The sequence below is a fragment of the Kogia breviceps genome, chromosome 1 (assembly GCF_026419965.1).
Source record: "Kogia breviceps isolate mKogBre1 chromosome 1, mKogBre1 haplotype 1, whole genome shotgun sequence".
In the NCBI taxonomy this organism is placed as follows: domain Eukaryota; kingdom Metazoa; phylum Chordata; class Mammalia; order Artiodactyla; family Physeteridae; genus Kogia; species Kogia breviceps.
This window is the reverse complement of record NC_081310.1, coordinates 119,174,751-119,202,499: the sequence shown is the minus strand read 5'-3', so window position 1 is coordinate 119,202,499 and position 27,749 is coordinate 119,174,751. Positions and strand designations below refer to the sequence as shown.

General features: G+C 34.6%; 1 protein-coding gene across 2 annotated transcripts in view; it reads right to left on the bottom strand.

Moving 5' to 3' along the window:
• SYCP1 (synaptonemal complex protein 1) overlaps nucleotides 1-27,749 on the bottom strand; it is a 161,623-nt gene that overhangs the window by 119,826 nt on the left and 14,048 nt on the right. For both annotated transcript variants that reach the window (XM_059037095.1, XM_059037102.1), the window contains exons 8-11: nucleotides 21,094-21,152; nucleotides 19,791-19,860; nucleotides 18,893-18,966; nucleotides 15,656-15,764 (exon numbers count right to left, since the gene is read on the bottom strand). In XM_059037095.1, the coding sequence (XP_058893078.1) occupies nucleotides 15,656-15,764; nucleotides 18,893-18,966; nucleotides 19,791-19,860; nucleotides 21,094-21,152 (312 nt within the window). The remainder of the gene's footprint in view (nucleotides 1-15,655; nucleotides 15,765-18,892; nucleotides 18,967-19,790; nucleotides 19,861-21,093; nucleotides 21,153-27,749) is intronic.

Sequence of the window (27,749 nt, the reverse complement as noted above, 5' to 3'; positions counted from 1 at the left end):
ACCCTGATACCAAAACCAAAGATACCTCAAAAAAAAAAGAAAATTACAGGTCAATATCACTGATGAACATAGATGCAAAAATCCTCAACAAAATACTAGCAAACTGAATCCAACATTAAAAGGATCATAAACTATGATCAAGTGGGACTTATCCCAGGGATGCAAGGATTCTTCAATATATGCAAATCAATCAACATGATACACCATATTAACAAATTGAAGAATAAAAACCACATGATCATATCAATAGATGCAGAAAAAGCTTTTGACAAAATTCAACACCCATTTATGATAAAAACTCTCCAGGAAGTGGGCACAGAGAAAACATACCTCAACATAATAAAGACCATATATGAAAAACCCAGAGCAAACATTATTCTCAATGGTGAAAAACTGAAAGCATTTCCTCCAAGATCAGGAACAAGACAAGGATGTCCACTCTTGCCACTTTTATTCAACATAGTTTTGGAAGTCCTAGCCACAGCAATCAGAGAAGAAAAAGAAAAAAGAGGAATCCAAACTGGAAAAGAAGAAGTAAAGCTGTCACTGTTTGCAGATGACATGATACTATACATGGAAAATCCTAAAGATGCTATCAGAAAATGACTAGAGATCATCGATGAATTTGGTAAAGTTGCAGGATACAAAATTAATATGCAGAAATTTGTTTCATTCCTATACATTAACAACGAAAGATCAGAAAGAGAAATTAAGGAAACAATCTCATTTACCATCATATCAAAAAGAATAAAATATCTAGGAATAAACCTACCTAAGGAGGCAAAAGATCTGTACAGTAAGTCCCCTACATATGAACCTTCAAGTTGTGCACTTTCAAAGATGTTAATGTGCATTCCAACAACATCAGGCATGAGTAAACTTGCAGCTTTCCCTCCATCTCCTGTTGCTGGTGATCATTCAGCTCTACCATCTCCCACCTCCTCTTCCTCCTCCAGTCAGTAACTCGTCTTGCCTGTTCACTCAATGCCAGCCCCTGTATGCCAGCTGTTCTACAGTACAACTGTACTTTTCAAGGTACTGTACTGTAAGATTAAAAATATTTTGGTTTTGGTGTTTGTTTTTTATGTATTATTTGTGTGAAAAGTATTATAAACCTATTACAGTACAGCACAATATTATTGTGTTAGTTGGGTACCGAGGCTAACTTTGTTGGACTTATGAATAAATTGGACTTATGAATACGTTCTTGGAAAGAAACTCATTCATATGTAGGGGACTTACTATACTCTGAAAACTATAAGATGCTGGTGAAACAAATCAAAGATGACACAAACAGACAGAGAGATATACCATGTTCTTGGATTGGAAGAATCAATATTGTCAAAATAACTATACAACCCAAGGCAATCTACAGATTCAATGTAATCCTTATCAAATTACCAATGGCATTTTTTACAGAACTAGAACAAAAAAAATCTTAAAATTTGTTTGAGAACACAAAAGACCCCTAGTAGTCAGAGCAATCTTGAGAAAGAAAAATGGAGCTGGAGGAATCAGGCTACCTGACTTCAGACTATACTACAAAGCTATAATAATCAAAACAGTATAATACTGGCACGAAAACAGAAACATAGATCAATGGAACAGGATAGAAAGCCCAGAAATAAACCCACGCACCTATGATCAATTAATCTATGACAAAGTAGGCAAGACTATACAATGGAGAAGAAACAGTCTCTTCAATAAACGGTGCTGAGAAAACTGAACAGCTACATGTAAAAAAATGAAATTACAACATTCTTTAACACAATACACAAAAATAAACTCAAAATGGATTAAAGAGCTAAATGTAAGGCCACATACTACAAAACTCTTAGAGGAAAATATAGGTAGAACACTGTCTGACATAAATCGCAGCAATATCTTTTTGGATCCACCTCCTAGAGAAATGAAAATAAAAACAAAACTAAACAAGTGGGACCTAAATAAACTTAACAGTGTTTGCACAGCAAAGGAAACCATAAGCAAAACAAAAAGACAATGCACAGATTGGGAGAAAATATTTGCAAATGAAGCAACTGACAAGGGATTAATCTCCAAAAATATACAAACAGCTCATGCAGCTCAATAACAAAAAAACAAACAACCCAATCAAAATATGGGTGGAAGGTCTAAATAGACATTTCTCCAAAGAAGACATAAAGATGGCCAAAAAGCACATGAAAAGATGCTCAACATTGCTAATTATTACAGAAATGCAAATTAAAACTATAATGAGGTATCATCTCACACCAGTCAGAATGGCCATCATCAAAAAATCTACAAACAATAAATGCTGGGGAGGGTGTGAAGAAAAGGGAACCCTCTTACACTGTTGGTGGGAATGTAAATTGGTACAAGCCACTGTGAAGAACAGTATAGAGGTTCCTTACTAAACTAAAAATAGAGCTACCATATGATCTAGCGATCCCTCTCCTGGGCATATATCCAGAGAAAACCATAATTCGAAAAGATACATGCACCCCAGTGTTCATTGTGCACTATTTACAATAGCCAGGACATGGAAACAACCTAAATGTCCATTGACAGAGGAATGTATAAAGAAGATCTGGTACATATATACAACAGAATATTACTCAGCCAGAAAAAAGAATGAATAATGCCATTTGCAGCAACATGGATGGACCTACAGATTGTCATACTGAGTGAAGTAAGTCAGACAGAGAAGGACAAATATCGTATGATATCACTTATATGTGGAATCTAAAAAAAGGGTACAAATAAACTTATTTACAAAACAGAAATAGAATCACAGATGTAGAAAACAATCTTATAGTTACCAGGGAGGGGGGGAGAAGGAGGGGATGGTAAAATTAGGAGAGTAGGACTGACATATACACACTATGATATATAAAATAGACAACTAATAAGGGCCTACTGTATAGCACAGGGAACTCTACTCAATATTCTGTAATGGCCCATATGGGAAAAGAATCTTAAAAAGAGTAGAGATATATATATATTTATAACTGGTTCACTTTACTGTACATCAGAAAGTAACACAAAATTGTAAATCAACTATACTCCAATAAAAAAATTTTTTTAATCAAGGTAAAAAAAGTAATTAATGAAAGAAATTGAAGAAGACACAAATAGCTCAGGGAACTCTACTCAATACTCCATAATAACCTAAATGGGAAAAGAATTTGAAAAGGCATACATACATGTATATGTATAACTAAATCACTTTGCTATACACTTGAAACTAACACAACATTTTTAATCAACTACACTCCAATATAAAATAAAATTTTTTTAATTTTAAAAATTTTTTAAATGAAATGAAGAATGTCTTTGATGGATTTATTAGTAGATTGGACTTGGCTGAAGAAAGAATCTCTGAGCTTGAGGATATATGAATAGAAACCTGAAAAACTAAAAAGCCAAGAGCAACAGGATTAAAAAAAAAACAAAAACAGAATAGACTATCCAAGAACTGCAGACAACTACAAAAGGTGTAACATACACATAACGGAAATACCAGAAAGAGAAGAAAGTATCAAAAGAAATAGCTGAAACAATAATTTCCCCCAAATCAATGTCATACAGCAACCACAGATCCAGGAAACTCAGAGAACAGCAAGCAGGATAAATGTAAAAAACAACTATACCTAGGCAATCATACTCAAGCTACAGAAAATCAAAGATAAAGGAAAAAATCCTGAAGGAAACTAGAGGTAAAAAAGTTTCCCTGTGGAGAAACAAAGATAAGAACTACATCTAACTTTTCCACAGCAACCACGTGAGCAAGAAAAGAGTGGAGTGAAATATTTAAAGTGTTGACAGAAAAAAGCCACAACCTAGAATTCTGTACCTGCAAAATTATCCTTCAAAAGTGAAGGCGAAATAAAGCCTTTCTCAAATAAACAATAATTGAGGGAATTTGTTGCCACAGATCTCTCTTTCAAGAAATTTTAAAGGAAGTTCTTATACAGAAGGAAAATAATATAGGTTGGAAACTTGGTTCTACATTAAAAAAGGAAGAGCATAGAAAAAGGAATAGTGAAGGCAAAATAAAACTTTTATTTTTCTTAACTGATTCAACAGATAGCTTTGTTTGAAATAAGAAGAGCAGCAATGTATTCAGTTCTATATATGTCGTGTGTATGCTTATATATAGGAAAAATGAATGACAAAAATGATACAAGGTACAGGAGGTAGAAATTAGGATCATTTTGGTACAGTGATAACTGAAAGTGGACTTAGATTAGCTGCAAATGTATATCACAAAGTCTAGAGCAACCACTAAAAAGAGGTGAAAAAAAAAGCAGTGTAGCTGATATGCTAAGTAAGGAGAAAAACAGAATCACATAAAATGCTCAAATAAAACTACAAAAGGCAGAAAACAAAGAACAAGGGAAACAAATAGAAACAGTAACAAATATGGTAGATATTAATCCAACTGTATCAACATCACTTTAACCATCAATGGTCTAATAAATCAATCAAAAGAGTGTCAGAATGGATGGAAAAAACAAGAACCAACTCTATGTTATGTACAAGAAATCCACTTTAAATATAAAGACACAGTAGATTAAAAGAAAATGAATGGAAAAATATATACCATGCTAACACTAATCAAAGGAAACCTGTACCTTTCAGAAGAAAAAAACCCCAAAAAACAGAAAGAATACTTTCTAACTCATGAGGCCAGCCCTACCCTAATATGCAAACAACATAAAGACATTACAAGAAAAGAAAATTACAGACCAATATCTATCACAAACATAGATGCAACAATCCTCAACAAAAAGTAGCAAATTTAATCCAATAATGTATAAAAAGAATTATACACAACCAATAGGTATTTATCCCAAGTATGCAAGGATAGTTCAACACTTGTAAATCAATTAATGTAATATATCACATCAACAGGATAAAGAAGAAAACTCACATGGTCATATTAACAGATGCATAAAAAAAATTTGACAAAATCTTAACACCCATTCATGTTAAAAACTCTCAGTAAACTAGGAATAGAGGGGAACTTCCTAAACTTGACAAAGAATATCTACCAAAAAATTACAGCTAACATCATATTTAATGGGGAGAAACCAGAAGCTTTCCCACTAAGATCAGGAACAAGGTAAGGAAGCCTTTCTCACCACTTCTTTTCAATGCTGTACTAAATGTCCTAGGTAATGCAATAAGATAAGAAAAAGAAATAAAAGGTATACGGATTGTGAGAGAAGAAATAAAGCTACCTTTGTTCACAGATGACATAAATGTCCATGTAGAAATTCCAAAAGAGTCAACCCAAAAAACTGGAACTAATAAGAAATTACAGCAAGATTGCAGGATACAAGGTTAATATACAAAAGTCAACTGCTTTCTTATATACCAGCAATGAACAAGTGGAAATTTAAAATACAGTATCATTCATATCAACACCTAAAAACTGAAATACTTAGGTATAAATCTGACAAAATATGTACCATATCTATATGAGGAAAACTACAAAACTCTGATTAAAGAAATCATACAACTAAATAAATGAAATTATTCCACATTAATGAATAGGAAGACTCAATATTGTCAAGATCTCAGTTCTTCCCAACTTGATCTACAAATTCAATACAATCCCAATCAAAATCCCAGCAATTTATTTTGTGAATATTAAAAAACTGATTTTATGGGGGGCAAGAGAAATTAGGCATTGGGGATTAACATATACACACTACTATATATAAAATAGGTAAACAACAAGACCTATTGTATAGTACAGGGAACTATATGCAATATCTTGTAATAACCTATGATAGAAAAGCATCTGGAAAAGAATACATATATGTATGTATAACTGAATCACTTTGCTGTACAGTTGAAACTAACACAGCATTGTAAATTAACTATATTTCAATTAAAAAGAACTGATTTTAAAGTTTATATGGAGAGGCAAAAAAAAAACTGAATAGCCAATGCAATATTGAAGGAGAAGAACAAAGCTGGAATATTGACACTACCTGACCTCAAGACTTATTATAAAGCTACAGTAATCAAGACTATGTGGTATTGGAAAAAGAACAAACAGATCAATAGAACAGAATAGAGAACCCAGAAGTGGACCCACATAAATACAGTCAAGTGATCTCTGACAAAGGAGAAAAGGCAATCAACAAAAAAAAAAGATAGCCTTTTCAACAAATGGTGCTGGAACAATATGCACATACAAAAAATTAATCTAGACACAGACCTTACATTCATCACAAAAAATTACCTCAAAATGGATCACAGATGTAAATGTAAAACTATAATACTCCTAGAAAATAGCATAGCAGCTAATCTAGACAACCTTAGGTTTGGTGATGACCTTTTAGATACAACTCTGAAGGCACAATCCATGAGAGAAAGAACTGTAACCCAGACTTTATTAAAATTAAAAATTTCTGCTCTGAAAAAGATGCTGTCAAGAGAATAAAAATAAAATTCACAGAATGGGAGAAAATACTTGCAAAGACATATCTGATAAAGGACTATTATTAAAAATATACAAAGAACTCTTAAAACTCACAGTAAGAAAACGAACAATGCAATATAAAAATGGGACAAAGACCTTAAGGGACATCTCACCAAAGAAGACACAGATGGCAAGTAAGCATATGAAATGATGCTCCACATCATATGTCATCAGGGAATATAATTAAGACAACAATAGGTACCATTATACACCTCTTAGAATGGCCAAAATTCAGAACACTGACAAAAATCAAATGCTGGTGAAGATGTGGAGCACAGGAGCTCTCATTCATTGCTGGTGGGAATAGAAAATGACACAGCCACTTTGGAAGACAGTTTGGCAGTTTCTCACAAAATTAAACATATTCTTACCATACAATCCAGAAAATGTGCTCATTGGTATTTAGCCAAAGGAGTTCACAACTATGTCCACACAAAAACCTACACCTTCACAACTATGTCCACACAAAAACCTACACACAGATGTTTATAGCAGCTTTATTCATAGTTGCCAAAACTTGGAAGCAACCAAGATGTCTTTCAGTAGGTAAAAGGAGAAATAAACTATGGTATACATCCAGATAATGGTATATTAACCAGTGCTAAAAGGAAATGAGCTAGTAAGGTGTGAAAGACATGGAGGAAAGTTAAATGCATATTCCTAAGTAAAAGAAGCCAATATTAAAAGGCTACATATTGTACAATTCCAACTATATAACATTACAAAAAGGACAAAACTATGAAGACAATAAGATCAGTGCCTGCCAGGGGTTAGCAGGGAGGGAGGGATGAACAGGCCAAACACAGAGGACTTTTAGGGAAGTGAAAATACTCTGTATTATACTGTAATGGTGGATATATGTCATTATACATTTAACCAAACCTATAAAATGTACAACGCCAGTAGTGAACCCTAATGTAAACTGTGGACTTTGAGTGCTAATGACATCTCAGTGTATCAATAGATTCATCAGTTACAACAAATGTACCATTCTGGTGGGGGATGTTGATAATGGGGAAGATTATGCATATGTTGGAATTGGGGGATATATGGGAATTTTCTGTACCCTCCTCTCAATTTTGTTGTGAACCTAAAAATGCTCTTTTAAAAGTTTTTTTAAAATTAACAGAGCCTCAGGGACCTGTGTGAGTATAACGAAAGATCTAAGATTCATGTAATCGAAGTACCTGAAGATGAGAAAAAGGATGAGGCTGAAAAAGTACTCAAAGAAATAATGGCTAAAATTTTCCCAGTTTGGCAAAACACATAAATCTACAGTTGCAAGAAGCTCAGCAAACCTCATAAAGAATAAACCAAAAGAATACATTCCAAGACACATTATATTTACACTTCTAAAAACTAAAGACAAAGAAAAAATCTTGAAAGAAGCCAGAGAAAAAAGATGTCTTAAAGGTGGTCTTACATACAGGGTAAAACAATCAGAATAACAATGGAATTCTTATCAGAAATCATGGAAGCCAGAGGGATGTGGCACAATATTTTTCAAGTTATAAAAGAAAGGAACTGTCAACCAGAATTCTAACCAGCAAAAATATCTTTCATAAAAAAAGACATTCAGGAAATCAAGACATTCTCAGATGAAGGAAAACTAAGAGAGTTTGTTGCAAGCCAACTTACCATAAAAGAATGTCTAAAGAAGTCCTCTAAACAGAAAAGAAACAATGAAAAGAGGAGACTTGGAACATCAAGAAGGAAGGAAGGGACTTCCCTGGTGGCACAGTGATTGAGAGCCCGCCTGCCGATGCAGGGGACACGGGTTTGTGCCCTGGTCCGGGAAGATCCCACATGCCGTGGAGCGGCTGGGCCCATGAGCCATGGCCGTTGGACCTGCACGTCTGGAGCCTGTGCTCTGCAACGGGAGAGGCCACAACAGTGAGAGGCTCACGTACCGCCCCCCCCACAAAAAAAGAAGGAAGAACATGGTAAACAAAAATATGGGTAAATACAATGAGCTTTCCTTCTCTTGAGTTTTCTAAATTGCATTTGATGGTTGAAGCAAAATATTATATCAACATCATTAATCATCAGAGAAATGCAAATCAAAACTATAATGAGATATCATCTCACACCGGTCAGAATGGCCATCATTAAAAAATCTACAAACATAAAGGCTGGAGAGGGTGCGGAGAAAAGGGAAACCTCTTGCACTGTTGGTGGGAATGTAAATTGATATAGCCACTATGGATGTTCCTTAAAATACTAAAAATAGAACCACCATATGACCCAGCAATCCCACTACTGGGCATATACCCTGAGAAAACCATAATTCAAAAAGAGTCATGTACCAAAATGTTCATTGCAGCTCTATTTACAATAGCCAGGACATGGAAGCAATCTAAATGTCCATCAACAGATGAATGGATAAAGAAGATGTGGCACATATATACAATGGAATATTACTCAGCCATAAAAAGGAACGAAACTGAGTTATTTGTAGTGAGGTGGATGGACCTAGAGACTGTCATACAGAGTGAAGTAAGTCAGAAAGAGAAAAACAAATACCGTATGCTAACACACATATATGGAATCTAAAAAAAAATGGTCATGAAGAAGCTAGGGGCAAGATGGGAATAAAGATGCAGGCCTACTACAGAATGGACTTGAGGATACAGGGAGGGGGAAGGGTAAGCTGGGACAAACTGAGAGAGTGGCATGGACATATATACACTACTAAATGTAAAATAGATAGCTAGTGGGAAGCAGCTGCATAGCACAGGGAGATCAGCTCGGTACTTTGTGACCACCTAGAGGGATGGGATAGGGAGGGTAGGAGGGAGGGTGATGCAAGAGGGAAGAGATATGGGGACATATGTATATGTATAACTGATTTACTTTGTTATAAAGCAGAAACTAACACACCATTGTAAAGTAATTATACTCCAATACAGATGTTAAAATATATATATAACACTGCCTCATGTGGTTCTGTATGTATGTAAAGGAAATATATAAGGCAATTATATCATAAATGGGGAGAGTAAAAGCATAAAAGGGAGGAAAGCTCCCTACTTCACTGGAACTGGTAAAATGACAACACCAGTACACTGCATTAATATATATGTATATAAAATATGTAAAATACCTAGAGCAGTCACTAAAAAAATCTATAGAGAAATACACATAAAAACATATACATAAGTCAAAATGGGATTCTAAAAAATTTTCAAGTAACACACAAGAAGGCAGAAAATAGAAAACAGAAACAAAAATCAAAGAAAAGAAAAAGGCAGACTTAAGCCTTAACATATCAATAATTACATTAAATTTAATTTCTTTTTTAATTTTTTAAATATCTTGATTGGAGTATAACTGCTTTACAATGTTGTGTTAGTTTCTGCTGTACAACAAAGTGAATCAGCTATATGTATACATATAACCCCACATTACATTAAATTTAAATGGTCTAAATACATCAGTTAAGAGATTGACAGAATTTTTTCTTTAACTACAAGCTGGCTATAAGAAACTCACTTCACATTTAATAATATAGGCAGTTTGAAAGTTAAAAATAAAGGCAGTTAAAAAAATGAAAAGATTAATACCATACATATATAGAAAGCCTCTACAACTCAATAAAAAGACAATTTATTATAAATACCAGGAGAAATATAATTCCCAAAAAAGAAATGAAATATCTGTAATAACAGGTAAGGATGCACAGTTTCATTACAAATCATATATTTGCAAATTAAAACCTACTATAATATATATTTCACCCATCACATTTGTACAAACTAATTACTACATTCACTTTCAGCAAGTGTGCAGTAAAACAGGCACTTTAATGTACAATTTGTTTGAAAACATTGGAATTGATTATTTATTAAAAGTACATGTGTAGGGACTTCTCTGCGGTGCAGTGGTTAAGAATCCGCCTGCCAATGCAGGGGACACAGGTTTGAGCCTGCTCTGGGAAGATCCCACATGCCGCAGAGCAACTAAGCCCATGCGCCACAACTACTGAGCCTGCAATCTAGAGCCCACGAGCCACAACTACTGAGCCCATGTGGCACAACTACTGAAGCCCGTGCACCTAGAGCCCGTGCTCCACAACAAAAGAAGCCACTGCAATGAAAAGCCCACACACTGCAATGAAGAGTAGCCTCCACTCGCCACAACTAGAGAAAAGCCCCCGCACATCAGCAAAGACCCAATGCAGACATAAATAAATAAATAAATAAATAAATTTTTTAAAAGTACATGTGTAAGCCAATTAGGAAATTATAGCATAAGATGTAACACTTACCAAATGATATAGACCTTGATTTTATACTGGAAAGATATTAAAAATATGCATAGTTTTAAAAGAGGATGAAAAGACAACCTACAGACTGGGAGACAATATTTGCAAACCACAATTCTAACAAAGGACTATTATCTAGAATATATAAAGAAAACTCAACAATAAAAAAGCAAATAATCCAATTAGAATATGGGTAAAAGACACAAAGAGATTTTACTGAAGAAGATATTAACTGGCAAATAAGCACCAAAGAGATGTTCAAGATCATCAGCCATCAGGGAAATGCAAATTAAAGCCACATGATATCTCTACACAGTTATTAGAATAGTTAAAATAAAAATGACAACACCAAATTCTCACAGGATAGCACACACATAGCTGGTAAAACTATAAAATGTTATAGCCACTCTGGAAAAGTTTGTCAGTATCTTTTGAAACTAAGTATGCAATTACCATACAATTGAGGAATTGTACTCCTGGGTATTCATCCCAGAGCTACGAAGTCAGAAATAAAACATGTTGAGTTATTTTAATATAAGGAAAAAATTTTTACGACAAATAGCATTACAAAGATAAATAGATTCACTTCATAATGATAAAAAAAATACAATTCACCAAGGACATATAACATTTTAAAATCTGTATGCACCTAAAACATAGTCTCTAAATAGAGAAAACACTAACCAACTGAAATAAAAGAATAAATTTAAAAATCAGCAAACAATAAAAGATTTTAACATGTTACTTTTAATAATTCATAGAGAATCAGACAAAAAATCAACAAAAATTCAAAGTATTTGAACAAGTGATTAACCAACTTCATCTAGTACACATTTTTGGGTATTCCAGCCAATAACTATAGAAAATGCAATGCAATTAGGCTATAAATCTATTTTTTATAACAATTAGAAAATCACCATCTTGTTGAAAAATAAGCACATTTCCAAATAACCTAATGATCAAAGAAGAAATCCCAAAGGAAATAATAAAATACTTTTAACACAACAATAATTAAAAGAACATATATTAAAAGTGCGAGATACAGCTAATGCAGTATTTAGAGAAAATACTGCAGACTTAAATGCATATATTAAAATAAGCATAAATAAGCTAAAAATTTATCTGAAGAAGTTAGAAAAATAAACACAAAGTAGGTAGAAGGAAGGAAATAATGATGATAAGATTACAAATATAATGAAATAGAAATCAAACATACACTAAAGAAGATTACAAAGCCAAAATATTAAAAAGACTAAAGGGAAACTAAAAACAAATTTATGCAAAAAAATTTAGAAAATTTATAAGAAAAGTAAAAACCCCTAGGAAAAAACTAATGGAACAAAACTGATTCCAGAAGATATAGAAAATCCGTATATTTCCAAACCATTAGAGGAATGAAACCAGAAATTTAAAAATCACTCCCCCTAAAATTAATAAATCTAGGACAGATTACTTGACCAGTGAATTCTACCAAACATTCAGGGAAGAAATAACCCAAACCATACTTAACCTCTTTCAGAATATACAAAATAAGAAAACACTTCTATACTCATTTTGAGGCTAGGATATACTCAACATTAACATCTGGTAAAGAAAGTATGAGAAAAAAATTACAAACCAATCTAATTTATGAATGTGTATGCCAAAAAAGTCCCCAAAATAACCTTAATCAAACAATATGTAAAATTGAATAAAACAACATATAAAAATAATAATAAAAGTAGATTCATAACCAGGGATAAAAAGTTTATATTAGAAAATTAGGTTTAACATTAGAAAATAATCACTAATAAATTAAAGGAAGAAAACCATATGACAATCTCAATATATGCCCCAAAAAAAGTGCATTTGATAAGTCAATATCCATTATAAAACTCTTTGACATATTAGAAATAGACAGTAATTCTCTTCCAGAAAGCAGGGATGCAATAATAAATAATTGCATTCCCCATAATTAGCTTTGTGTCTGACACAGAATAGAAAGGAGGTTAATAAAAGTTGAACGGATGAAAGAATGAGTAATGGTTTGAAAGTGGTAATATACATCCAAAAGAGTTTCCAACTGCCTTCCAACAGCATTATACATGGAATGTAGGACAATGTGCAGCTTCCATTCAAAAGGATAGCACAGGAAGCAGAGACCTCAAATTTATTAAAGCCAGAAGGTAAAGAAAACTTGCATTAATAGGTTTTGAGGGAAAAAAATGTTATATGCTACATAAGAAAAGCAAGGGTTTCAAAGACAAAGTTTGGAAAGTAGAGGAACAATAGGAGGTTAAGACAGGGAGAAAAGCCAATGTTAATAAGAGAATGAAAAAAAGTAATGGGTTTTAATCAAGGATGACTGATATGTGGCCTCATGAAAAAACCCAAACCCCCTCCAAACAGAATCCTATTTAAAAGTATAGTTCTCTTAATACACAGAAAGAAAATAATCAAAATTTTCTCCCCTTAAATTTATTTCTTAAATCTCTGATCACTGATACTCTTTGGTAGACAACAAGTATTGGCAAGCAACAAAAATTAGGTAACAGCAAAAAAATATTAAAAATAAAAATTGGCTGATCATAATTTATTTAAATGGATAGTTCCAGGCAGAATGAAGTAGAGTCTGTAACAGAACAACTCTCATGCTGAAAATAACTAGAAAACACGAAACAAACCAAAACAGAAAGGACAAAAGAGGCTAATATTCCTAAGAAAGAACTGATAACTGAACTGACAAAGTGCAGCTGACATCTGCTGATTCTGGGTATGAGCAAGAGGTCTAAATGCTGGCTTGGTCCCAGCAGAGGGCCACTGCCAGGGGATTTTAAAAAAGAGCATAGTTTTTGGGGTCTCAAAGAGCTGAAAAAACAAAACTGAAGACTCAAAAAACCTCAAAAACTTGACTATTTCCCTTCATTCAGCTCAGCCTCTAATTGCATTATAGTAATCAGCCCACCACACTCCCAATTTCTCCCTAGAAAACAGAAGACAATATCATCCCGTTCCTCTAACTTTTCTTATAACACTGTATGGAATTCAATCAAAAAATTACTGGGCACACCAAAAGATAAGGACAAATCACTAAAAAGTAAGACTGTAAAGGAACAGAAAGTAGAATGGGCTGAGGGGAGGAGGGAAGGGGAGTTACTGCTTAATGGGTACAGAGTTTCAGTTTTGCAACATGAAAAGAGTTGCAAGAGTTCTGGAGATAAATATTAGTGATGACTGCATAACAATGTGAATGTATCTACACCACTGAGCTATACATTTAAAAATGATTAAGAAGGTAAATTTTATGTTATATGTATTTTATCACATTTTTAAAAAAGAAACAGATCAACAGGTGAGCCAGATATTGAAATAAAAAGAGAATACTTATAAAATATCAATGATTAATATATTCAAAAAGGATGAAATGTCATTTGTAAAAGAGGAGAATTAACCAGAGAATTAGAATCTTAAGAAAAATAATTGAATGGAAATTTAGAAGGAAAAAATATGATTAAAGTTAAGAATTCAGTAAATGAGTTTAAAACTAAATTAGACACAGCAGAAGGCAGGGTTAGGTAACAGGTCAATAGAAGATCTCTAAGTTGAAACAAAGAGAAAAACAAATGGAAATACATACATATGAGAAACAATGAAAAGTAACTTAAATTAATATATTTCAGTGGTTATGAGTCTGCAGAATCACATTGTATTAGTTATTTATTACCAATAAGTTGTTTCCAGTTTATATAAGATTAAATATTCATTCATTCATCCTAACACCTATTAAACTCCCATTATATATACATAGCAATATGCTGGGCACTAGAGTTACAAAGATATTTAGTGAGACACAGTGCCTGCCCTCAAGACACTCATGGTCACAGGAGACAAACAAGTAATGCTTAAGCCACTCTTAACAATAAGGAGTTCACTAGAATTTAGCCAGTAGATTTGGAGAGGAGGTAGGAGGTTCATTTTGGACAGAGTAAGTAGCCAAAAGCATGATGGTGAGATAGGAAGAACATAAAAGGTAAAGAAGTTAAACAATTTCAGTATATCTGGAGTATAGGATATAGTAGTGAAAGTAAGGTGAAATGAGCAGGCATAGGTTAGCAGGAACTAGATAATTATTTACCACATTTTTAAGAGAAAGGTGAAAAATGTCACAAGATATCTATGATGTTCTGAAAGGGACCATAGTATTTCACAAAGTGTATCCCTTTCAAGTGCCTTACTAGTTGAACAAGTTTGAAAAATAGTCAATAATAAGATAGTCTAAACATTACATGACACAAAAGATCCTTCATAATCTGATCCAAACATTTTTATTTCCAGTCTCATTTACCTGAGTTCTTTAAGATACAGACACACCAAATCAGTGTTTCAAATATACAGACACACCAATCAGTGTTTCAAATATACCCTAATTTTCACACTTCCATGACTTACACAAGCCATTTCTTCTGCCTACACTCCCTCCTCCAATTCATTGTCTAGTGAACTTTTAATCATCTAAGGTTTAGTTTAACTAACAATTTTTCCTTAATGCTTTTCCAAATGCGTTGCTCCAAGAATAATTAATAATTCCCTCCATAGTGCTCCCAGAGTATTCATTTATTTATAAGATGTTTGAGTGCCTAATATATGCCAGGCACTTGGAATGCATCAGTGAACAAAAAAAGACAAAGATCCCTGTTTTCATGGAGCACCTTATTGAAACTCTGAAGAAGGTGACAGTATGAAAAGGGAAAAGAGGAGCACATATACTTTGAAAAATCTTAAGTGACTATTATTCCCTCCTCCAACTGTTCCAAACTAGGTGGAGAATTACAGCATTAAAAAGCATTACAAAAAAATTGTAATGAAAGCTAAATTTAAAACATAACAAGAGGAATACATAAGACATTGTTATATTTTCTTATATAAATTCTTACTTGTCTTTTCCTCTAATTGATTAACTTTATCTCTGGACTCCTCTAGCAGAACTGTTAACTCTTTCATTTTATTTTCTTTCTCAGTACTTTGGATCAATAGCAGTGATACCTAAAATGAAATATTTAAATAATACATTATAAATATGAAAAATTAAATATGACACCTTAGCATTTATCATTATCTGTGATTATTTTACGTACTTGCTTATATGCTTTTCAGCTGTCTGTGCCTGGCATTTAGTATGTGCCTGCACAATAAACATTTATTGAATGAAGAAATTAACAAACTAATGCAATATACCCAATATTACAGTATGCATTTTAAGTTATCACTTAGAAGATTATATATTGAAATCTACTCGTTCATTTATTCCATAAATATAATTGAGCACCTAATCTGTTCCAGAAACCACAATATGCACTAAATATACGGAGATGATGGAACTCACCTTCAAGAAACTCACAGCCTAGACCAGGAAACAAACAACTATACTTGAATATTATTAGTAATAGGACAAAAATGTTATAGGAGTCAAGAAAGGAACACCTAAATCAGTCCTGGGGGAGGTAATCAAAAATTAATCCTTCTCAGAGAACTGAACTGAGTCTTGATAGACAAGTACAAATTAATCAGGCTGCGGGGGAAATGAACATTCTAGACTTGTATGAGAACACAAAGGATCAAGAGATCATGCTTCTATTCAGAGAACTGAAAATATTCAGATGGCTAGAATACAGAGTGCATGTAAAGAAAAGGTGAAAGATAAACTCATAAAGATAGACTGAAGACTTGTAGATTCAACATGGCAGAAAGACCTCTCTGCTCTATTTTCATCTTCAAAACACCCAAAAAATAACCAGGAAAACAACAAAGATGGACTTCATCTTCCATGAAACCACGAGACTTCTATAATCCAAACCACAACATGTGAAAAAGGAAAGCAGGGCTTCCCTGGTGGTGCAGTGGTTGAGTCTGCCTGACGATGCAGGGGACGCAGGTTCGTGCCCGAGTCCGGGAAGATTCCACATGCCGCGGAGCGGCTGGGGCCATGAGCCATGCCTGCTGAGCCTGCGCTCCGCAGCGGGAGAGGCCACAACAGTGTGATGCCCGTGTACCCCCCCCCAAAAAAAAAAAAAAAGGAAAGCAGTTAGAAGGAACAGAAAATGATTTAGCATAGAAAAGCAAGGTCAAAACTAAGAGTCTAGGGGCTTCTCTGGTGGCACAGTGGTTAAGAATCTGCCTGCTGGGCTTCCCTGGTGGCGCAGTGGTTGAGGGTCCGCCTGCCGATGCAGGGCACACGGGTTCGTGCCCCGGTCCGGGAAGATCCCACATGCCGTGGAGCGGCTGGGCCCGTGGCCGCTGAGCCTGCGCGTCCGGAGCCTGTGCTCCGCAACGGGAGAGGCCACAACAGTGAGAGGCCCGCGTAATGCAAAAAAAAAAAAAAAAAAGAATTCGAGCCCTGGTCCGGGAAGATCCCACATGCCGTGGAGCAACTAAGGCTATGCTCCACAGCTACAGAGCCTGCGCTCTAAAACCTATGAGCCACAACTACTGAGCCCATGTGCCACAACTACTGAAGCCCGTGTACCTAGAGCCCGTGCTCCAAAACAAGAGAAGCCACCACAATGAGAAGCCTGTGCACTGCAACAGAGTTGCCCCCACTCACCACAACTAGAGAAAGCCCACACACAGCAATGAAGACCCAATGTAGCCAAATAAATAAATATAAATAAATAAATTTTTTTTTAATTAAAAAAAACAACTAAGAGTCTACACAGGGAAGATTACAAATGAGAAGCAAGATAATTCAATCCCAAAGAAACAGAATGTTTCAAGAATTAGAAGCAACAGACACTGTGGAAGGTAGGTATGAAACAGGAGATTAAGTATAAGGAGACTGGAAGTCTGCAAAGAGTAGTAAGACCTCCCTAGGCCCTATTAACCCTCCTTCCCTGGATTCTACTCCCTGAAAGCCAATGTAGTCAGAGAACTAACCTACTCCATCTTTATAAGAGACACTGGTATGATCAAACTGAAAAAAAGAATCTCTAAACCTGGGTATTCCAGGCACAGAAAGGGGTGGAGACAAAGGATATAATTGAGAAGTCAGCATATGGAATGATTGTCCTTCCTACCCTGCCAACCCAGCCCCAAAATGCCATCAGCAAAGTTTACTTTCCCAGGCAGGAATTTGGAGAACTCCAGAAAAAAAAAAGCCTTACAAATAATGACTTGTAGGAGTCCCCAACAAAAACACTAGCTGGCCACAGCATAATTTTACAGGGAACCCCCCAAATCTGTAAGCTCTGCTCATGTACCCAGGATTCCAACAAGCTTCTTAGCATTTTATTCTATTTTTGTGTTCTGTAATAATAAGCACAATTTTAAATTTTAAGACCTCCAGGCTTTTTTCAGAAATCTGGTTTAAAAAATACAGTTAAAATACAGAAAAAAATTGTTAACTCTTTCAGAAGATCGAAGTATAACACATAAATCAGAATTCTGTCATTTAACCAGAACTAAAAGAAAACTCTAAGAATTTTCTCTGTACTTTCAATTAACATTTGCCATTATTGTTCAAGTAGATATCCTTATTATCTATAATTACAAGGTATCTGTGGCAAGTCAGATAAAAACTCAGGAAAAATAGGGGGAAGTAGAGAGACAAGGATTCCTTTCTATGTTTCATTTTCCATTCTGGATTAGAAGGCTTGAAACTGTTAAAGTTGGCATAATAATCATCTGAAATCAACATTTTTGTGACTGCAAAAGAACACAGACTCACCATTTTCAAGTCTTGCACTATGTGTCATTAATAGAAAGAAGCAAAAGAATGTTTTAGTTCCCCTTCATTGGTGTCATAAACAGTGTATTTCAAAATAAACTGCAAAATGTGGGTTGAGTGGTCAATCATCATCATCTTTGTATTTTATGAGGTTTTTGTCTGAACAAAACTTCTCACAAAATAATATATTTTTACAGCAATGTCCTAAAACCCACTAATATAAATATTGTAGAAGATTCACTGATTTTTAAAAAAGGGCTAGCATTTAGTATGTATAAATTTGAGTCAATGGAAATTAAGGCAAATGGAAAATACATTCAAATATGTATAATATTAAAATTCTCTCAGAAATTTATCAAGCAGGCAGCAAGTACAAATGTCCCTTGAAATTTTAAGTATCTCATAAATTAGCGAATATAAAGAATACAGAAAGTTGATTTTTAAAAAACACCTGCTTTTCCTTGTTATTTACTTCCTTCTTGTATTGTTCGTCAAGATGTTGGATTTTTGCATAATCTTCCTTTACTTTAAAAATAAAACAAATATACTTTAATATCTTAACATAATTGTATAACAAACAAAATTTTAAGTTTCTGATATTTTATTTCACTTCCTTATTTATCTAGATATTAAACCCCAAAGGTTTCTAACAAGTTAAAACTGCTATTTTCTTGCTGCTAACTTTCTGTTTAGTAAAATAAAGAATTTAAATAATATCAAAGTTACAATAACTTTTAAAAATTGTATCATTCTTATAATAGCAGATATATAAAAGTTTTTTCTTTATAACACAGTAGTCTGAAATAACAGATTTTAAATGTGTACATATATTATTATTTTAACATGCAACTTGACCAAGAAATGTAAAAATAAGACCAAATCACACTTCAAATCACCAAATCACACCATTATACAAACCATAATTTGATTTCAGGGAAAATGTAGCTTTTGAAGCCAAAAGGGTATTTTTTTTTTTTTTTTTTTTTTTTTGCGGGCCTCTCACTGTTGTGGCCTCTCCCGTTGCGGAGCACAGGCTCCGGACGCGCAGGCCCAGCGGCCACGGCTCACGGGCCCAGCCGCTCCGCGGCACGTGGGATCTTCCCGGACCAGGGCACGAACCCATGTCTCCTGCATCGGCAGGCGGATTCTCAACCACTGCGCCACCAGGGAAGCCCGGTATTTTTAATATATACCAATTCCCTGCAACATTCCACAAGATTTTGAGGGGCTTATAAAACCATATACAATACAGAAATTTTCAATACTTTAGGCATCAAGCTGAAGGTATGAAAACATTAGCAGAATCTAATAAACAGCAAAAGAATAATATAAAAAATAAGGATTCCTACACTTAAAATGGATTTCCAGTCTGGAATTCTCAGCTTGCACACGAAGTTCCTCAAAAGCTATTATCATTTTCTGAAATATATTTAACTTTTAAGAATCATACTTAGACTTTTTAAATAGCTTTCCTCAAACAATGAAAATAATAAATTTGTATCATGTGATCATTATATTTAAAACTATATAACTCTGGATAATGTAAATTCTATAACTTTTAACAATTAAATAATTTACTAAAATATTAAGAGTGCCTATTAAGGTAGCTTCCCAGGCACTTGAAGGCACTGAAGACAGGTTATATATTACCAAACAGCAGCAAAACAACTGTTGGTACTCTAGTCATTTACTTAATAGCCCATATCAAAATCTGTAATTTTCTATTGATTTTTGCTTATGTATTTCTGCCTTCACTAAAGTGAACCTCTGTGAAGTCTCTCCCCATAAGAGTTCAAATTATACTTCCATTACCTGGCAGCATGAGTTCATTCAACAACAAATCCTGATTTGTAAAATTGGATGAATTCATTTATTCAGTTAATAAATAGTTACTGAGTGTCAATTATGTGCCAGGCACTGTTTTAAGCACTTAGGATATAAGACAAAGTCCTTACCCTATTGGAACTTATATTCCAGTGTAAGAAAGAATATATACACACACAAATACACACACACACGTGTATATCAAATAAATATCATGTAGTTTTAAGTGCTCTTCAGAAAAGTTAGACAAGGTGAGGAGATAGAGGATAATTGAATAGAAAGACATTTTAGGTAAAGTAGTAAAGGGGATAATAAAAAAGCAGAATGAAGCTTATGAGTTTGCATAAGATCTTGGATACAGAAGTTCTAGATAGAAGGAACAAATTCAAAGAAGCAAGATCAGAAAGAGCTTAGCAAGTTTGAGAAACAAAAAAGAAAGGAACAACTATAGAAGAGAAGCAAAGTGGAAAATGATAGGGGATGGGGTAAAAAAGGTAAACAGGCACCAGACACAGATTGATAATACTGGTATGTTTTTCAAATTAATGGTTAAGTGTCACAATGTGCTAGTCTCTGACACGGAGTTAATATCTAATAAATTAAGTTAAATGGTGTCACTAACATGTAAATTCAAACAATACTAAAAAATAGAACATTAATACTCATGGTATATATAGAACCCTGGGAATTTTATTGGATATAATCATATATAAAAAGATAAATAATAATCCCTTTAGCAAGAACAATTATTCATATCTTTGTAGCTATCACTCTAATTTGCTTAGAAATGCCTCTGTTTAAAATATTCAAATTTTCAATACCACTTACCTCAATGTTACTATTTAGGTCCACATAAACTTGCCTAGTTTCTTCCCGCTCATATTCATCTATTATAAATATAAAATATTTCAAAAGTAAATTTTAAAACAATTACAATTCCAATAAGATAATACTCAAATGTCACCAGTAAACATTAAAATATTTTAAAATCTGTGTTAGTAAATGGCACTGGTATATCTTTTGAGTCTTTTAAAGTAGTATCAAAAGCAGCTTCATAGTAAGGTATGGTCATACTTCATGACATCAACCTCAAAAGCTAGGTGCTGTTCAATTATCTCTAATTTCCTTTTATAGAATTACTACTATTCATTAATTTATTCAAACTTTGTAAAATATATTTACAGTTTAAGCCTTTACAATAAGTAGGGATTTAACCACTAGTCTATGAAGTATTTTTCCTTTGTATATTTAAGATTCATGAAGTACATGTGAAAGGCAAAGCTCACTCTTGTTTCTGCTCTATCTCTGAAGAGGCAGGAAAGAAGATAAATCTCAAGACCAGAGGAACAAGTTAAGAACAGGTGTAGCCCCAAGGACAAATCTCCTGTAAATCCTCTATAATATTTTTTAGGGTTTTCTTTTTTGTTTTGTTTTTTTTAACCTGAGCAATGATTCCCTCTAACTATACTCAAGCCTTGAGTAAAGTCAGTAAAACTTAGAGTTGATAGGTGGTGCTGTAGAGAATTAAGGCACGAGGCAGGAAAAGAAATGCAGCTGTCCCATCATCATTCCCCCAGGTAAGGCCAAGCATCACAGAAACCACATTAGACTAAAGGGAGGGTATTAGTACTATATTCTCAGTAACAAGCTGCAAAACAAGAGAACGGCAGCTACAATAGACTCAAATTTCAATGAAGAACCAAATGAACTGACTTTAGAAGAATACAAATATCCTAAACCCCTCAAAAGTACTGGAGAGAGCTCTAGACTTATCACAGCACATGGAACAGGAGCCAAACCACTTTTATTTGAATATTAAAGGGCTGGAAAATTTAAAGAAATAAAGACAGAACACATTAGCATTTCAACAGAAAGATGGTTCATCCTTCTCACTCCATCTATTCACTGTCTCATATTCACTAACAAACACATTTAGCAACAAACCTTCTCTATTCCACAGACATTATTTGCGCCAAAGAACTTCATTCTATTGCCAACACCTCCAATCTTCCCATTACCACTACCACCAGTACTTCCAAAATACCCTCCAGTCATTCTTCCAATAGGCAAGTACTGAAAAGCAAATAAATAAAACTACAAAAAAGAAAATGTATTGGTATAGATGTACTTTACAGTTGTCAGGAGCAAGTTGCTACAGGCGGCATAGAGAAGGGACTTTGGTAACAGATTGTTCTAATGTACTGACATAATACTGTAACAATATAAGCCTCCCTTTTTGGTTTTCCTGATATCTATCTATCTATCTATCTAAACTCCCCACCCCCACCTCACTCCCTTATTCCCTCCTCCCTTCCCTCTCTCTCCCCTCTCCCTCCTCTCTCTCTCTCACACACATACACATACACACACACACACACACACACACACACACACACACACACACTTACTTGGCCCTAATTTGGCCAACTAGATCTGGCTACATTCGTCATCTTAAATAAGAAATGGCTCAACCAAAAGCAAAGAAAATGTCTTTGAGTTTCAAAAGCCCAGTGTTGGGATTCGGGGAAAGATTCGAGATATAAACAAGTAATAGATTTTCAAAATATATAAGTCAGAGCAAAGCTTCTATCCTCTAGACCTAAGAAATATCTACCAGTTTGTAAGGAAGAAGCCTTTAAAAGGGGAAGCTGAGAGAGCTTATTAGGTTCTGGCAGGTACTTATGAAAGGGTTCTGTAGCCCTCTACCCTCACCAAGCTAAACCTCAGGGTTGGGGAACACAGAAATCCCAGAGAGTTAGGGCAAACCAAGAGTAGAGTGGGGCTGTGTTTTTTTTTCTTCAGCATAACTCTAGGAAGATGACAAAACCTGAGAAGAAATGCCTGTGAAATATATATAGACAGGTAGGGCCTTAAACAGCTTCACAATTTCCCTTGTTCCAACACGTTGTGCAACTGAGCATGGTGGGATAGAGCACAGAGAACCAGCATACCTGAATAGGCCCTGAGGACTGGTATGAGGAACAGCTCACCAACTATCTATGTGGACCAATAACTGAAAACCAATCGAAATGATGAAAAGTCTCAGAGGATAGATGACTGAGAAACAAACGTCCCTCTCTACCACATGGTACTATATGGGCACCCCCAAATTTACATACAATCCCAGGGAAAGAAGAAAAATTCCCAAATTTACTGAGATAATTTCTTCCATGCTAGCAGAATGAAGGCTTTAAGATATAAAGATATAAAAATATAAAAAATAAACATAAAATATAAAGATATAAAAAATCTTAAAAATTAAGATTTTTTAAATATTTTAAGACATAAAAATCTTGTGCATACTTGAGTGTGTTGACTAAAATCACTCAGAATCATATATTCTACAAAATTTATCAGAGTACAAGAAAACCACACAGAAGGGACAGAAAAGAGATTCACCTACCATAAGTAGAGCCATGCAAGGTGAAAACATTAGAAATTGCTCAGTGACCTGCCATACAACTATAAATATAAAAAGAGGATTCAACCACTATACTAGGACCAAGCTCAGTTTATCACCTAGTTTGTTTATTTAGTCTAGATACTTCTTGTTTTTTCAATGATGTATATGGTTAGAAAACCTACACGAGGCCTATGAAAAAATACTGTAAAACAAAGAAAAGGGAACATGAAAGATGTTAAAAGGAACAGCCTATCTCTGAAAATGAACTCTAGAGAATTCAGATGAAAATTTTAGAAAACTATTTGGTATTCTCAACAGAACCAAGAAAATATGGTCTCAGTGAAAGAGGAAGATACAGTCATAAAGAAAGAACAGGCCACGTTAGAAATTCAAGAAATGGGGTGAATTAAATAGAAAAAAATAAATAAGGAGGAAAGGGGCAATGGCTTAGATAATGAGAGACTCAAAGGAACTAGAGATTAGAGGCAGGACAGGAAAGAACTGATATTTCAGAAGTCAAATTGTTTCCTAATACAGGAAACAAATGTAAATAGAAGGGGTGGGGGAACAAATATTAAAACAATTAGAGAAATGAAGAACAGAGGGCCAACAAACAAATAATAAATATGCCCAAACAGAAATCAGAATAAGTGACCAAAGATATCATAAGGCTTTCCTGGTCTAAAGAAATAGACTGGTACACATAGATCTAAATGATTACACTGACAAAACTGTAAATTATAAGGATCAAGAAAATGCCAGAGTCCTGGCAAGGGGGAAAATATACACATAAATACATATACTATATATTTAGGTAGAAATCTAGGTATAGATAAAAGGAACTGTGATTATCCCCATTTCACAGATAACAAAAGTGTGACACAGAAAAATTATGTTATTTGCTAGGATCCCAAAATAATAAGTGTTGGTACATGATTAAAACACAGGCCTGCCTAATGAAATTCAGTAGGGATAAATGCAAAGAATGCTATTTGGATTCAAAATCTAAATGCACTTACAAAGAATGAGTAAAAAAAAAAAAGTGATTTTAATTACTAATGAAGTCACTAAAGCCTATATATAATACAATGTGACTATCAAATAAGCTGACTTTAGAGTTCATTAATGACACCTACAATTAGACAAGAAATAGTCCTTTACACAGGTCAAGTTACACATTAGATTACCTCATACAGATCTGGACTCCTAAATATAACAACAATATTCAAACAAATCAACCAAAATTACAAAAGTACAAAGAATCTTGAAACATCTAGGCTGAAGAAGACAAGATTCAGTAAGGACAAGTAACCACCTTTAAAAATCTAAAGAGATAAAAAGTGCTTAGACTTTTTCTGTATGGCTTAAGGAAAAAAATTACAATAAGAAGAGAGAAACTACAAAGATATTTCAGGATAAGAGATTTCAACAGGGAATTCCCTGGCGGTCCACACTTTCACTGCAGGTGGCCCAGGTTCCATCTCTGGTGGGGAACTAAGATCCCGAAAGCTGCGTGGTGTGGCCAAAAAAACAAAAAGAGAGAGAGATTTCAACATAAAAATAAGAGCTGTGCTTAAATGACAGCCTCGGGGTTAGTGGGTTTCCAACACTGAATATGTTCAAACACAGGAAAGAGACTACCACTTGGTAGTCACAAAGGAAACTATTAATTTCCTATAAAAGAATTAAGGCAATGGATATGTAAATAGACCAAAAAGCTTTAAAGTCCTTTTCAACACTAAGTAATTTAGATTAAGGAATAAGGCTACAGAAAAAAAAAAAAAAGTATGCAGTACTTCGAATGGCAGGCTAAAGAATTCCAATGTACTTAACGTGAGCAATAGACAGCCATTTAAAGGGTTTTTATTTTAAGGTACATCTAAGAACAAATTTATTCTTTATTTATTCATTCATGAATTCATTTATTGCCTGCTATCTTCACAGACACTGTGTAAAGTATTGAATATACTGAGTCAAATAAGACATGATCCCTTGCCTGCAAGTTTACAGTGAGATGTAGTAGGTACTCAATATTTGTTGAAGGAATTCATAAATACATGATAAAGGTATACTAAGGGTTCTAAGTAAAAGAAGAGGAGCATCTAAGTCAGACTGAAAAATTAGGGAATATTTCCCAAGGGTGGTAATAATTACTCTGAGTTTTGAAGGACAAATATGAATTAACAAGATAAAGAAGGAAGGAGGATCAGCCAATAAACATATGCAAAAACTCAGAAGTATAATCTATTTAGGGGTTAACAAGTAGTTCTCCATGAGTTTGTGTATGTGGGACATGTGAAAACATTTAGCAAGGTGAAGGGAAGTGGCAAACACCATGCTATCTTGAAAACTATGGAAAGCCACTGAAAAAATTAGACAGTGACATTATTTGATCTATATTTTGAAAAAGCATCCAGGACTCTGTTTTATGGTAATGACTAAATAATTCAGACCAACCTTCCTCCTAAAGACAAAAATCTGGAGGAATTTTTTGAATTATTGAAAGAATCAAAGATCTAAAAAGATAATGATGAATCATCAGGCCAAGAATAGGTTGAGGATTATAACTCAGAAAACCTAAACCAATTTCCAGTGTCAGTCAAGATGGAATAAGCCCACTATAGCCTTTCTCTCCCATTGATTACAACTAAAAACTCTGGATGAAATCCATAAAGCAACTACTCGAGAAATCTGAAAAGTAAGCAAAAGCAGGTAGATTGGGAAGAAAAGTAAAATCTTGAAGAAGTGACTCATGTGAAGGCGAGTTTCCTGTTTGTTTAGTTTTTTTCCTACCTCCTCTCCTAGCATTACTAAAGTGTAAGCCCCCAGCAGAACTGTAAAAGCAAAAAGAAATCCCGGTTTTTTTTTCTTTTTTTTTTTTTCTCTTCCAGCCCTGCCCCAAGGGTGGCTCCAGTAGTGGAGCTACAACAGCCATGGCAGCAAGGACATATAAAACCCCAGGAGAAACTCCATGTCTCTCACCAAAGGACAGGAGGACGGGACCCCTGTAAGGCTGAGGGTGAAGGGTCGATGCTAGAGAGAGCTGGAGAAGGGGATTCCCTAATTATTTGTATGACTTGGCACAAGTCCCATAGGGAAAAGGGAGGATGTGCATGTACAAGATAGACCCAAGGCAAATATAGCAAAGGCTCTGAAATCACTATCCAAGTCCCAGAACTAATCTAATCTTGAGTGGAGCGTACATGAAACAGACGCAGAGTAACATGGAAAAAGCTTTGAAAACTGAACTGATAATGGAACCCTAGCACACAAAAGGTAAGATTGAACTTGTGATCTAAACTTGAGTTGCCTATCTGCTAAAATACAAACAAACAAACAAACATTCTCCAGGGGACTTTTAACAGGACCCAGAATCTCACAACATGTCCAGGATATAATCTAAAATTTCTCAGCATTCAGAACTAGGAAAATGTCACATCATTCTAAGTCTCAAGCAAACAATCAAAAATAATGAAGTACACAATGAGATAAACAACAAGAACTAGAATCTACAAAACAACAAACCACAGAAACAGATCCCAAGGGATTCCAGATATTGGCATTGCTGGACAAAAAATTTAATAAAACTAAGCTTACTATGCTCATGGAGACAAAAAAAAACGAGCTTAAAAATTTCTGCAAGGAATTTGAAACTCTAAAAAGTAACACTACAGATATTTTTTAAAGAACAGAACCAGAGAATACAAGAGCAGAAATTAAGGCCTAACAGATGAATTTAAAAACAGTTAAGAAACAGCTAAATAGAGAATTAGTGAACTGGAAGAAACCAGAAGAAATTATCCTGAAGGGAGCACAATGAGAAAAGAAGATGAAAGATACAAAAAAGGTGGGCTTCCCTGTTGGCACAATTGTTGGGAGCCCACCTGCCGATGCAGGGGACACGGGTTCGTGCCCCGCTCTGGGGGTATCCCACATGCTGCGGAGCGGCTGGGCCCGTGAGCCATGGCCGCTGAGCCTGTGCGTCCAGAGCCTGAGCTCCGCAACGGAAGAGGCCATAGCAGTGAGGGGCCCGCATACAGCAAAAACAAAAAACAAACAAACAAAAAGATACAAAAAAGGT